The 13339-nt window shown below is 59.8% G+C and overlaps 1 protein-coding gene across 1 annotated transcript; it reads left to right on the top strand.

Annotated features, from left to right (window-relative positions):
• The first annotated feature begins 943 nt into the window (after positions 1-943).
• On the top strand, positions 944-13093 carry LOC144256214 (CMRF35-like molecule 8). Its single transcript, XM_077801295.1, has 7 exons — positions 944-1078; positions 4489-4824; positions 5418-5577; positions 8439-8533; positions 11172-11209; positions 11480-11587; positions 12944-13093. The coding sequence occupies exons 1-7, from the start codon at positions 1018-1020 to the stop codon at positions 13091-13093; spliced, it is 948 nt and encodes a 315-aa protein (XP_077657421.1). The 5' UTR covers positions 944-1017.
• The last annotated feature ends 246 nt before the right edge of the window (positions 13094-13339 follow it).

The following is a 13339-nucleotide window of genomic DNA, read 5'->3' as shown; positions in this document are numbered from 1 at the left end:
TATGAGGCTCAGACTGGCCTTGAAACCCTGGGCTCAAGTGATCCTCCCAACTCAGCCTCCCAGGTAGCTGGGAATATAGGTGCCTGTCACCTTGCGTGGCTGTTAGAAAAACGTCCCCAAGCTCTGCCAGGCTGTGTGCTCACCTTCCAGCAGTAGAACCATCAAGCCTCTTGGGAGGGTCCTCCTGTGGCCAGGGGGAAGGAGGAAAGTGAATCTCCTGGGGAGCAGCAGGAGGGGACAATCTTGGGACCTCAGAGCTAGTGTGGGCTCCCTGGGGTGGGTGGGTGCCCTGACTCAAAAGCTCAAGCTGCTGGGTGACGTGCTACACGTTAGGATGAGGGCACCCTGTGCTCACACGGTCACTCTGTACCAGCTGGGGGCACTATCACAGGCGTGTGGAGGGGGGGTCCCTGCAGCCTTGCTGGATCCCAGCTCAGGGCCACAGGGGCTACACGGGAGGGGGAAGGTCACGGCCTGTGGACGTCACAGTGGGATTGAGGACACATTTCCAGGACCAGGAACCATTCAGGACTCTAGGGCCACTGTGCCAACCTGGGGTCAGGCCTAGACTGGGCTCATGGAGGGGCAGTTCCAGATTGGCCTCCCGCGGGGCAGGCCCAGTGCTAAGGACACAGGCTCTGTGTGCCCCTCCCACTGGTGACATCCTGACCACAAGGAGAAGAGGAGGAGTGACAGGGCCAGAAGGAAGCCTGGCCCTGCAGGCCTGGGGTGAGGGCAGTCCTGCCACCTTGGGGCCAGGCGGGTCCCACCCACCACACCTTGCCCTCCCTGGCTTTCCTAGGACAGCACAAGTCCAGGGCCACCTCAGGGGCTGCTTGGCCCCTGCACCTTCTCCATTTTGTCCCCAGCCCCAGGAAAAGACTAAAGAGGACAAGTGGGAAGCAGCCGCCCCAGAGAAAAGCAGAAGTGGGAGCCGTGGAGACTGACCCTCCCCAGGGGGCTGGAGCCTGGGTCCTGTGGGGCCTGGTGCCCAGCGGTGACATCTGTGCAGGAGAAATGAGCCCCAGGGGCCTGATGGCCTGGCCACCCTTGGCTCTGCTGCTTCTCTGGCTCCCAGGTGAGGGCCTCTGTCCAGGGAGGGTCTGCAGAAGGGAGGGGAGGCAGGAGGGGGGCCAGGAGGCGTCCCGTGAGGAGCCCCAGCTGCACGTCTCTGTGCAGATGCAGAATGGGGTGCGCTGTGTCCACGATGTAAGATGGACTCGCCAAACACCACACCCCTGGGAGGGAAGGGGCAGGGGCTCCCCTGAGCCCACCTGACCTGGGAGGAGCCAGCGTGCTGCCCAGGGAAAGGGTGCTGCCCAGGGGGGCCCTGAGAGAGGTCTGGGGGAACAGGACAGGGGGAGCAGGGCGGGTGGACGGGGGTGGGGTGGAGAGGGCACCAGAGCACACCTGGGGCCTGTGTTGGGGAGGCCCCCCAGGTCCACCAGTTTGGGGTACAGAGGAAGGAGGGGCCCGAGGAGGAGAAGCCTCCATCTCAGGGACAGGTGGGTTCAGCCAGGGCAGCTGGAGGCTGGGTGGGAAGAGTCCTGGTGGAGGCCCAGGGGTCAGTGGTCCCCAGGAGGGGAGCTGGGGACAGGAGAGAGGGAAGGGCAGTGGGCAGGGAGTGGGAGGTCGTGGGAGGGCAGGGAGGAGACCTTCTCTGGGCAGAACTCCTGGAGGGCAGAGTCTTCCCAGGCAGGACCAGACCTCCTCAGGCGTCCCCAGCAGCGTCCACCCTGCGGTCTTGGTGAGGCCCAGGACAGGTTTATTTTATTTCATTTATCTTACATGCAGGATATCTTAGAACTTTTGGTTGCTCCTATCAGTTCTGTGCTTTTCCTAGTAGTATTTGCAGTGTAAACACAGCGACTCTGGGGAATGTGGCTTTGTGGATTCACTGGGGCCGGACGTCCGCCCGTGGCCAGCGTCTCTGTTGATTCCCAGGGTCTTCCTGGGTTTTCATGGCGTCTGCATGGGCCGAGGACAGGGGGCTCCTCCTGGTACCTGTTTCTCTGTGGGCCCTTCAGCCCAGGCCTGGTGCAGGCCCAATGAGCCTCTGTGGCTGTGCTCATCTGCCTGGCCAGCCTCAGGGGACGATGGCCAGTGGTCCCTATGAGGAGGAGGAAGCCGTCCACTCATATCTGTCCACAAAGCTTCCCTCCCTCTCTCTCCCCCTCCCTCCCTCCCTCTCTCCCTCTCCCTCTGAGGGGGATGTACCCCAGGGCCCTGTGCTGTAGGCAAGGGCTCTACCCTGAGCCCCACTCCAGCCCCCACAGAGCATTAGCACAGCAGCAACAGGCAAGAGAGAGCTTTTCCTGAGCTGAGGAGCTGATTTTGTTTCTTCTTTGAACTTCTCAGCTGGTGAATTATAGAAAGAGATTTGGCCCAGGTGGGGTGATGCACACCTGTAACCCACAACTCGGGAGTGTAAGGCAGGGCCATCCAAGTCAAGGCCAGCCTCAGCAGCTTACTGAGTCCCTGTCTCAAAATACAATTTTCAAGGGGCTGGGGATGTGACCTGATGGTCCAGTGTCCCTGGGTTCAATTCCTAGTACCCGTCCCCACGTGCCCACCCATACACAGAGACAGAGTTGGCCAGATTCCGTCTCAGTGTACTATGCTGAGTTCATGAAGAACCTTGCAGGGATTTCCCTGGTTCAGTATTTTCTGTAAAGCTGAGTGAATTGGAGCTGTGTGTGCCTTGAAGGGGTTTTGCTTTTGGTATTGGGGCCTGAGCCCCCAGCCTCAGAGTTGCTGGGGATCACTCTATGCTGCGCCGCATCCTGGCCTGAGGTTTGAGAGAACTGAGAGAACTGTCATCTGTGCGGCTCTGGTCATTCTCTGGGTGGGTGGGGTGGGGGATGGGGAGGACTCCTTGGTGACTCTCATTAATGTCCATCTGTTTTGAGAAGCCCCTCTATTTCTGGCTTAGGTTGGTCATTTGTATTTCCCTAGAAAACAACTCACTTCCTCCAGGTTACAGACCTGTAGAGACTGGGGAGATTTTCCTTTCCCTTGTGCTCTGCCCTCCTCCTCCTCCTCCTCCTCCTCCTCCTCCTCCTCCTACTCCACTGTGTCCCCTCCTTCTCCTACTCCTCCACTGTGTCCTCCCCCTTTCCTCCTCTTCTTTTCTTCTCTTGACTTTAGGTTTAAGGAGGATTTAGAGCAATCCTGAGAGACAAGACTGGGTGTGGCAGGTGAGGGGGAGGCCACAAGTCAGGGCGAGGAACAAGACCCTGTTGAGGGAGCCAGCAACCCACAACAAGGAGAGGAGGAGACTCGGCAGGTGGGGACAGGAGAGGTGGGAGACAGCATCCTGATGAAAGACGGCTGGGTTGACATTCATTACTAACTACTTAATATGTGCCAATTTTAGTGATTTGTGTTTTTCTGGAAAATCACATTTATCCAGGTTACACATTTATTTATTAAGAGTTTTTGGGCGAGAGGGGTACCAGGGATTGTCTCAGGGACGCTCTGACACTGAGTCACATTCCAAGCTCTATTTTGTATATATATATATATCTTTTTTTTTTTTTTTTAGAGAGAGGGTCTCATTGAGTTGCTTAGCACCTTGCTTTTGCTGAGGCTGGCTTTGAACTTGAGATCCTCCTGCCTCAGCCTCCCGAGCCCCTGATATTAGAGGCATGTGCCATCGCACATAGCCTATAAATTCTACAAAGTCCCCTGTGGGCCCTTAACTCTCTCTACCTGTGACTACTTCCTCTCTCCATTTCTCATTTGGACTAGACAGGGGTTACCTGGTTTTGTGAGGTCGCATCTTATGGAGCTCCAGTTTTCTTGGTCGAGGGCATTGAGCAGCAGCATTTCCTGAGTGTCACTAACATGACCTGCAGACAGTGACAGCCAGGACGGCTCTTTCCCTCCTCCCTCCTTTGTTTCCTGGGGCTGGTGGAGCATGGCCTGCTGCATGCTGGGCAGCCTCTCCACTGACCTGGCCCCATGCTAACATGACCTTCCATGAACCCCCAGATGCCATGTCAGGTTGGCGTGGTCACCCACCCCTTTGTGGCTGGCATCTGAGGTGCAGAGAGGTCAGGCCCTGGCCCTGAGCACACAGAGGATGCAAACTAGAGCTGAGGCCCAAGCCCGGGTTCATCTGAGGCCCCTGTGGCTTCACCTCGGCAGTTGCTACTGAGCTTCTCAGAGAGTGTCCCACCTGTGACAGTGTCACAAGGCCTTCTCTGCAGGGGACCTCACCCCAAGGCTGGGAGAGGGGGTCCTACAGGCCCTGGCAGAGGGATGGAGGGGCTACTGGGCAGCTGTGGGCAGCTGTGCTCTGAGGGTGCGGCCACAGTGGTCTCCCTGTGCCAGGTGCAGCAGGCACTGAAGGGACGAGGAGGAGGTGGGGCCCCTGGGGCTATGCACTCAGGGGTCCCACAGTCCCAGGTCAGGGCTGTGACTCAGGGGTCCCACAGTCCCAGGTCAGGCCTAAGGTCCTGAAGGACTCCAAATTTTGTTTTTCAGACTGTGTTCCTCTGAGTGGCCCCAGCAAGGTGACGGGCACCATGGGAGGATCCCTGACCGTGCAGTGTCACTATGGTGAAGAATTCAAGGACAATGACAAACTGTGGTGCAAAAACTCACTTTTATATTGTTATGATATTGTGAAGACTAGAGGCTCAGAGGGAGAGGTGCGGAGAGGCCGAGTGTCCATCAGCGACCACCCTGCAAAGCTCAGCTTCACAGTGACCATGGAGCGCCTCACCCTGGAGGACGCAGGCTCCTATGAGTGCCGGGTGGACACACCATGGCACAAAGGCTTTGACCCCTTCTTCGAAGTTGAGGTGGCTGTGCTGCCAGGTGAGCCCCTCCCACCAGCGCCTGGGCTGCCTGGACCTGGACACCTGGGGCCAGAATCAGAAAGCAGCAGCTGGAGCCTGGGAGGGAGTCCAAGGGGGGAGCAGCCCACAGCCTGCCCAGCCCTGAGGAGCTGCCAATCAGGGAAGGAGGCGGGAGCAGAGCCTGCAGGGGAGAGAGCCAGAGTCCGCCCTGGGCCCTGGGGACAAGGACAGGCAGAGCTTGTGTGGACACCCAGGGCGGAGCAGAGGGGCAGAAGGCCAGGGGGTGCAGTGGGCAGAGGCACCACAGTGACAAGTGGTCTTTGCAGTTAGATATCCCTGCAGCATGTGGCTGTGATGGGAGGGGGATGAGACCGGGCGTGGGGAGATGACCCCAGGGGTCTCAGGAGGCCATGGCCCTCACAGCAGGACGGAATCAGCCCTGCTGGGGGTGGTATCTGTGTCCTGTACAGAAATGTCCCCAGGGTCCTGGGGAGACTTTGGCCCTGGCCACCACCCGTCCCCTTCCTGAGTGATCATTTGGCATGAAATCAGGCCCAAGTCATCCCCCAGTGGTGGGCTGGTTGCAGGACAGACCTCTGGGTGTCATTGTAGATTTGACACCAGCAACCTCAGGGACACTTACAAGTGTCACGACAGCAAAGACCATGACAACCACAAGCAGAGCCCAACCTGCACTGTCCACCAGCCTGGCCACAGAGAGTGCCATCCCTGGTCCCAGCAGCCAGGACCTCGACCATGGCCAGGGCCCAGGGTAAGTGTCCTGTCCCTGACTGGGGTCTTCTCCACGGGGGCTGTGTGTTCACTCGGGGGAGGGAGTCACACCCCTGCTGACCCAGGCCTGCTGACCCTTGGCCCAGGCCCAGGTTGCAAGCTGCCATCTGTGTAACCTGGCTTGGGTCACTGAGGCCACCCCACTGGACCTGTCCCAGGCTTCAAGAGAGGCTCAGACCAAGGCGGGGCTGGCAGAGGGGAGGCAAGTGTCCACCCATGAGGGCTGGGGCTGTCCTGTCGGATGCCCAGAGCCCCACACGCTGTCCTCCTTGGCTCCTCACATGACCCCAACCTGCTCCCATGCTCCCCTCACAGACTGCAAGGAGAGGTTGTGTCACTGTCACATGGGCACAGGTGTGGGACTGGGCTGGGCCTGTGTGACCCCAGAGTCTGGGGCTCCCCCTCTAATTTGAGTGGGTCTCTATCTGGGGGCGGTCAACCTCACAGAGAACCTGAGCACATCTGTGACTCCTCAGAACAATGCAAGCAGGCACAGGCCATCTCTGGGGTCAAGGGCTCCCCACCTGACCTCACCTGGGGGGGCAGTTGGCTCCTGGTGCTGACCACTGCAGTCCATGCAGACCCAGGTTAAGGCTCTGACCCCAGGACCCCACAGGAGACACCAGCTCACTTTGGGGCAGCCCAGGTCCCAGCACTTGTGACAGCTGGCTGCAATCGTGGGGCTCCCGTGGCCCCTGGGGTCAGTGATCCACAGACTCAGAGTCTGCAAAACATACCTAAGATTACGGCTTCATCATGAAGGATACAGATCAGGATCCCCCAAATGAGGGGACATGGTGCGGTCTGGAGGGTCCCCAACAGAGTTCCAGGCCTCTCAGGGTGGGATCAGGGACTTCCCTGTGTCTGTCCCCAGAGCTCCTCCCGTCTCCCAGGTCCAGGTGTTCTCTGGGGTTTCAGGACACTCGGCTCCAGCCCCTCCCTCCCTGGAGGCCAGGGTCCCTGCAGCCTCTGCCACAGCATGGTCTTTGGGGTGGGCAGCCCCGTCCTGTCACCTCACCTCTTAGCAGAGTCAGGTGTGGGCCACAGACAGCAGAGCTGCTCCTGTCGCTTGGGAAATTCCCAGGGTGACAACCTCCCTCCCCAGACCCAGAGGCAGAGCAGAGGCTGGGGCAGAGGCAGAGCAGAGGCAGAGGCCAGCCAGACTCCTGACCTCAAAACTCAGGCCTCTACATGCCACTTCCAGAAGTGTATCCTGCAGATGCCCAAGGAGCTCAGCTGTGTCACCAGGGTCTGAAGCTTGTGCAGTGTGTGTGTGTGTGTGTGTGTGTGTGTGTGTGTGTGTCTTGGGGATGGGAACATCTTTAAGAAAGATACTAGACAGAGTGTTTGCCTAGCATGCAGGGAGGCCCTGGGTTCCATCCCCGGGGCCCACATGCACGTTGTGCACACACTTGCACGTGAAGATTATGAGTGCAAGGTATGGAAGAAAGGCCCGAGCACATAAGGGCTTGAAGCTTGTATCTGAGTAAATCTGGAGGTAAATCTGCTGCTCTGTATCCAGGTGTGGGATGACGGAGCTACTGGGTGACTTATTTCAGCCATGTTAGTGGTCACACAGGAAAATGGGGGAATGCCATGAAGAGGGGACTGCTGAAGGACGTGTGGTGTACCATGCGATGGAATATTATGCAGCTGTGGAAAGAGTGAGGGATTGGGATTTCTTTACGCACTGACTGGGAAGGTTGCTAAGAGGCATTGTTATGTAAAACCAAAATGGTGTTCATACTTTGCCTGCTTTTTGTGAAAAAGGAAGGGACACACACACACACACACACACACACACCTTTGTTCCTTTTTTTTCCACAATAACTTTATTTTATTTTTTCATTTACTTATTTATTTATTATTAATGTGGTGCAGAGGATGGAACCCAGGGCCTCCTGTGTGCCAGGCCAGGGCTCTACCACTGAGCTACAACCCCGGCTCCCAGCTTTCTTCTTTTGGATGTTGGGGGTGGCACCAGACCTGGTGTGTGGCTGGAAGTGTCCCCCACTGTGCCCTGTCCCCTGTCTCCCAGCCCTGCACATTCTTGCAGGCTTGACTGTGTACACAGAGTCTCTGGGTCTCTGGGGAGTTTGTCAGCACACCATGTGCACAAGTGCCAGGACTGGGGGACATGGGGGGTGTAGATAGGGACATATGCTACCTTTGCTTTTTACTTATTTACTTTTGGTAGTGGGAATTGAACCAAGATGCACTTTACTTCTATGATACATCCCCAGCCTTTTTAAAATTTTGAGACATGGCCTTTCTATGTCGCTGAGGCTGGCCTCACACTTGGGAGCCTCGTGATGTAGCCTCCTGTCTTGCTTGAATGATAGGTGTGCCCCTCTGGGTCTCACTGTGGTCTCCTTTTCTTTTTTCTTTTTTTCTTGGTACCAAGGATTGAACTCAGAACTCAGGGGCACTCGACCACTGAGCCACCTCCCCAGCCCTATTTTGTATTTCATTTAGAGACAGGGCCTCACTGAGTAGCTCAGCACCTCACCTTTCTAAGGCTGGTTTGAACTAGGGATCCTCCTGCCTCAGCCTCCCGACTTGCCTGGCTTCTCTACCTTCTTTTAAAAAATTGTCTTGGGTGGGCGCAGTGGCCCCCGCCTGTAATCCCAGAGACTCAGGAGGCTGAGGCAGGAGGATCACAAGTTCAAAGCCAGCCTCAGCAACTGTGAGGCACTGAGCAGCTCAGGGAGACCCTGTCTCTAAATAACCACCAGGGAATGTGGCTCCGTGGTGGAGTGCCCTGAGGTCATTCCCTGTACAGTGACAGAGCTCCTGCCTAGCGCACAGTCCCCCGACGTGGCCCTCACCCGCCCTCCGCAGGCTCCCTGTGCTGCTCCTCCTGCTGTCCCTCCTGCTGCTCCTCCTGGTGGGCTCCTCGCTGCTGGTCTGGAGGAGGCTGCAGAAACGGGTCAAAGGTGAGTGACCCCTGCCCCTCGGTGGCCCCAGGGGGAGGCCCTGACAGCCTCACCTGCAGCACTGCCCTGGCTCCTCAGAATGGAGGTCGGCTGCACTCGGGGCCAGGCCCAGAGGACGTGCCCCTGGGAGTGGGGCTGCAGGCTGTGGGAGGGGGTCCTTCCTGTGCCGGGGCCTGGGGTGTCCCCTGGACCCTGCTTCCTTGTTTAAACCCTTTGTGTGACTCGTCCCCAATCCAGCCCCGGGACAGTCAGGGCCTCCACATTCAGCCCTGCCCCCCGCCCCCCACTCCTCACCTCCAAGGTCCCTCTTGTAACCAGCCTCGTCCCTCCTCCTGGGGTGGCTCAAGGCTCACTGAGGGCCTCGCCCGCCCCCACAGGCTCCTTCCTCCTGGACTCCAAAGACTGTCCTTGGATGCCCTCTGCCCGGCCCTTTCCTCGGCCTCCTAAGAGGCCCTGGGCCCCTCCCAGGCACCCCCTGCACCTGGGCTAGAAGTACACTGACGTCCCCCTGTCCCCGCCTGCATCCCCCCAGCCAGGACGCACTCCCAGGCCAGGGGGCATGACTCCCAGGACACACTGCTGGGTTCGTGTGTCGATATCTGCAGTCACGACGGGGACCCCAGGACCCTCCCACCATCCTGGTCTTGTCCTCCTCTGAGCTCAGACTGACGGGGGGACGTGTGGGGACCCTGAGTCTGGCACTCAGGACGTAGGTGTCAATAAACACCAGGGAGCAGATGAAACAGTCAGGGAGCAGAAGAACCCTTCTTGTTCCTGGCGGGGGTCCCAGCCACCGCGGGGAGCCAGCTTCTGCTGGGGGTAGCCCCCCGGTCCTTCCTGTGCCGAGTTGGGGCTTCTGTGGGGGGATTCTGAAGGCCGTCCCAAGCCCTGGGGACCGCAGTGAGGTGGGGGGCAGAGAGGGTGACTTTGTTCCTAGCTGCAGGGCAGCAGGCAGCTGCTGTGGGGTCAAGGGGACACTGCCTCAGTCCACCTCGGGCTCTCCCAGGGGCCCGGCCGTGGGAAGAGGTCAGCCTCAGCACCTGGGCAGAGCATGGAGAGAGAATCACTTCCTCTCTCCCTCTGCTTTTTGGGGTAGTTTTCTGGTCCCTCCCAGGCTGCACCCCGGGAGGACACTGCTGCCACGTGGGGGTTCCCATCCGGTGGCTCAGTCCCAGGGCCCCAGCAGGCTCCCTGGTGCCCTTTCACCTAGAAAGGCTCCGGCTCCTCAAGCAGCTTCCTCCTCTTCTAAAAGAGGGTCACACGATGACTGTGGGACGTGGACAATGAACAGAAGCACAAAGAAGTGGGTGAATTCCCTGCAGAACACCCTCCGCCCAGAGAAGTCCAGCCACTACACTCAGGGCGGGCCCCGCCTTTTTTCTGGGCTGCAGATGCGGAGATGGTTTCTTAGAGAATCTGATTCGTAGCAAGAATTCCCCTAAGACCTAGGATTTTCTGCACCTAACAGACTGTGCCGCTTCCCGCTGTTAAACATTCTGGAAGCCGAGGCTGCACTGTTCCCGGGGAATGGGCGTCTTGTATTTGTGGACCACATCCTCAGGCACAGGGGAAAGGCTCTGTTCAACCCCGGCTCTCCTCCCTCCCTGGCTTTGCAAGTGCCCAGCCCCCCTCCTGGCGCTGCCTGGGCCGAGTCCCGCTGGCCCCTCTGCCACCCGCACCGCACACCTCCGCGTCACCCACCCCAGCTCCTCGCCAGCCTCCTCTTGTCATCTACTCATTCACAGGGAGCCATCCCGAGCACCTGCAGTGTGCCAGGCCTGTGCGGGTCCTGGGGACATCCTTGTGACCAGTGCAGTCCCTGGACAGCGGGCTCCTGCACACCTTCCTCCCTGGCATTGAGCTGAATCTTCCCCCCCCCTTCTCTTCCTCCTTCCCCAGAGCTCCTGTCCCAGGTGTGGCGTGGAGCCCGCCCACGGTATTCAGAATAGACTGCGTTCATGTCCCCAAGCGCTCAGTTGCTGCTCTCAGTTCCGCTGAGGACCTGGTGCATGCTGGCGTCTGGTGGACTTGTGTCTCCCAAGGTCTGGCTGCTGCCCTGTGCCCCGTGCTCCCTGTCGTGTCTCTGCAGCATGCAGGCAGTGGCTCTGGTGGCCTGGCTGTGGACTAGACCCCTGTGTCACCTGCTGCCGGCCAGCCCCCAGGCTGGGATTGAGAAGTCAGGGTGTATGTGGCTGCACTCAAAGGCAGGGCCCTACAGCAACGTGGCAGGAGCCAGAGCTGGGGTGGGACCGGCCTCAGCTGCCCCCGCAGGCTGCCAGGCCTCCCCATTGGCAGGGAGGGCCCAGGCCTGGGGTTGGCGCCTCGCCCCAGCGACCTCTCGGGGTCTGGCACAGTCTGGGCAGGTCCCTGGTGCACCCCCTGCCCCTCCTGCCTGTCTACCCCCTGCCGCCTGGTGAGCGGCTGTTGGGAACTGCCCTGCGCCTCTCCTCCAGCCGGGCCGTGTCCGCTGCCCACTTGGTGCTGGTCACTCCTCCTCCCTGCGTGCACCGGGCACCCACTTATTCCTCCAGCCACGCTGCTTCCCGCCAACTCCAGGTGTGAGGGGAGAGGAGCCCAGGGCTTCTCCAGGGTCCCCAGCCTGGCTCACATGGTCCCCCCTGCTCTCTCCCTGTCTCAGCTGGTGAGCGCTCAGAACTGTCCCAGAACCTCAGGCAGGTAAGGAAGGCCACACAGGAGGTGCATCCAGGTGGCCGGGCAGGGGCAGTGTGGAGGATGTTGGGCTGCAGCTGGACGGTGCCTGGGCCACAGATGGAAGGGTCCAGAGAGGGAAGAGCGCTCATGCCATGAGGGGAGGGTGCAGGAGGGAGCACACCCAGGGAAGTTTGGGGCCCCCACCTGGAACCTGGGCAGAAAAGGCATCTGCAGCAAAGCAGGGACAGGGGCGGGGTGGGGAGGCCAGTGGACACCTCCTCTTGGCCCCCGCAGGCTGCCGGGCAGAGTGAGCCCTACTACACGAATCTGACGCTGCAGACGTGGTCCCTGCAGGAAGAGCCAGTGCCCCCGAGGCAGGCGGAGGTGGAGTACAGCATGTTGGTAAGCCAGGTCCTGGCCCCTGGCAGGGCACCCTGGGCTGCCCCACGTGGGGTGGGCGTGGGGAGGGGCAGTGCGGAATTTGCCCTTAGAGGAGGCTGATGTGGGGTGTGGAAGGGCTATGATGATGGCCAGTGACGGTGGCCAGTGACAATGGCCACGACAGTGCAGCATTTATTAAGCTCCTACTGCATACCACACAGCCAGTGACAAAGCTCATTGCCTCTCCCTGGGTTGGTCCTGGTCATCTCTTGGATTCACTTTGTCCAGGACGTGAACAACCCTTAGGCACTGTCACCAACGGAGTGGGATAAACGGAATGGGTGGCCTCCCTAAGGTGTGACCCACCCGCTGGTGGGGGACTTCAGGCAGAGACTGGGGGGAGATCTGAGCATCAGCCAGGGGCTGCCTGGGAGACCTCGGAGCCCAGCCCAGGCCTCAGTGGGTGGCACCGTGGCTGGTCTGCTCTGGGAAAGGGGCCCAGCTCTGTGCCCAGCCTGGAACCTGCCACCTGCAGGGGAATGGGGCTGCTCTGCTGTCCCCTCCTGCCCCCAGTCGTGCCCGTCCTGCCCTTTGTCAGCTGTCATGGGGGCGTGGCTGGGGCCTCTGAGCAGCTGGCAGTACCTAGTTACCTGCCTCAGGCCTGTCTCCTCCTCACCTGACATTCGCATGCCCCCGAGGCCACATGCTGGGTCTGAGAGTAGCCGCAGCCTCACTTGTCCCACGTGGTGACTAATGGTCTCAGCTGGCCGGGGACACAGCCTCACTCCTGCCAGCTGCGTGGGGACAAGTCAGGACCTTGCCCTGCACAACAAGCTCAGGGTAGATCTGGGGAGCCTGCCAGGCTCCACCAGGGGCCAGGGTTCTGCATGTGAGATTCCTGAGTCCTCAGAAAGGGACCGCCCCTGCACCGTGGCCAGGATGTCCCATCAAAGGGAGCCAGGGCCATCTCAGGGAGCCCACCAAGTGTGCAACCCTCTCAGGGCCTCAGGGTCTTTTTATTTTTATTTTTTATATTTTTTTAGTTGTCAATGAACCTTTATTTAATTTACTTATTTCTAGGCGAGGCTGAGACTCAAGCCCAGTGCCTCACACATGCCAGGCGAGCCCTCTGCCCCTGAGCCCTCAGTGTCATTTTGTAGAATGAATGGATGCACAGGGTCAGCACTGAGGGTCCCCGACTCTGGGGTCCAGGGACTTCGTGCTTGGCATGAGCAGGTGGGGTGGAGGGGTGGGTGGGCAGGATCCTGCCATCAGCTCTGTAGGGAAAAGGAGGCCAGGACAGCGGGAGGCCTCCCCAGGGGACCTCCCGGGGCCCTCAGGTGTCCCCCGGCCTCCTGAGCTGGGCTCTCTCTGCAGGCCTTTCCCCGGGAGGAGCCTCACTACAGCTCCGTGGTGTTCGACTCTCCGAGGCCCGACTCCAGCGCCAGCGGGGCTCCCTCCCAGAGGCCCCCCGAGGAGGTCCCAGAGTACAGCGTGATCAGGAAGCCCCGGGCTAAGGAGGGCTAGGACACCCCTGTGCCCACAGCCCGCTGCCCTCCATGGGGACCGCCAGGCAGCGAGCTCCCTGTGGCTTGTCCTCCCCACGCCATCAGCCCAGCTGGCTCCACGGAGGACAAACAGGAAGGGGGTCCTCAGGGACAGAGGGAAGCCCCCGTCTCTGTCCTCTCTTCCTCTGCTCCATTCCCCTGTGTGTGGAGGATGCAGCTCCTGGTCCCCTGTGGCTCCAGGAAGTGACGTGGCTCACATAGGATG

This window comes from Urocitellus parryii, chromosome 7 (assembly GCF_045843805.1).
Source record: "Urocitellus parryii isolate mUroPar1 chromosome 7, mUroPar1.hap1, whole genome shotgun sequence".
In the NCBI taxonomy this organism is placed as follows: Eukaryota; Metazoa; Chordata; class Mammalia; order Rodentia; family Sciuridae; genus Urocitellus; species Urocitellus parryii.
The sequence above is the reverse complement of the archived record's forward strand: the minus strand, read 5'-3'. Positions and strand labels throughout refer to the sequence as shown.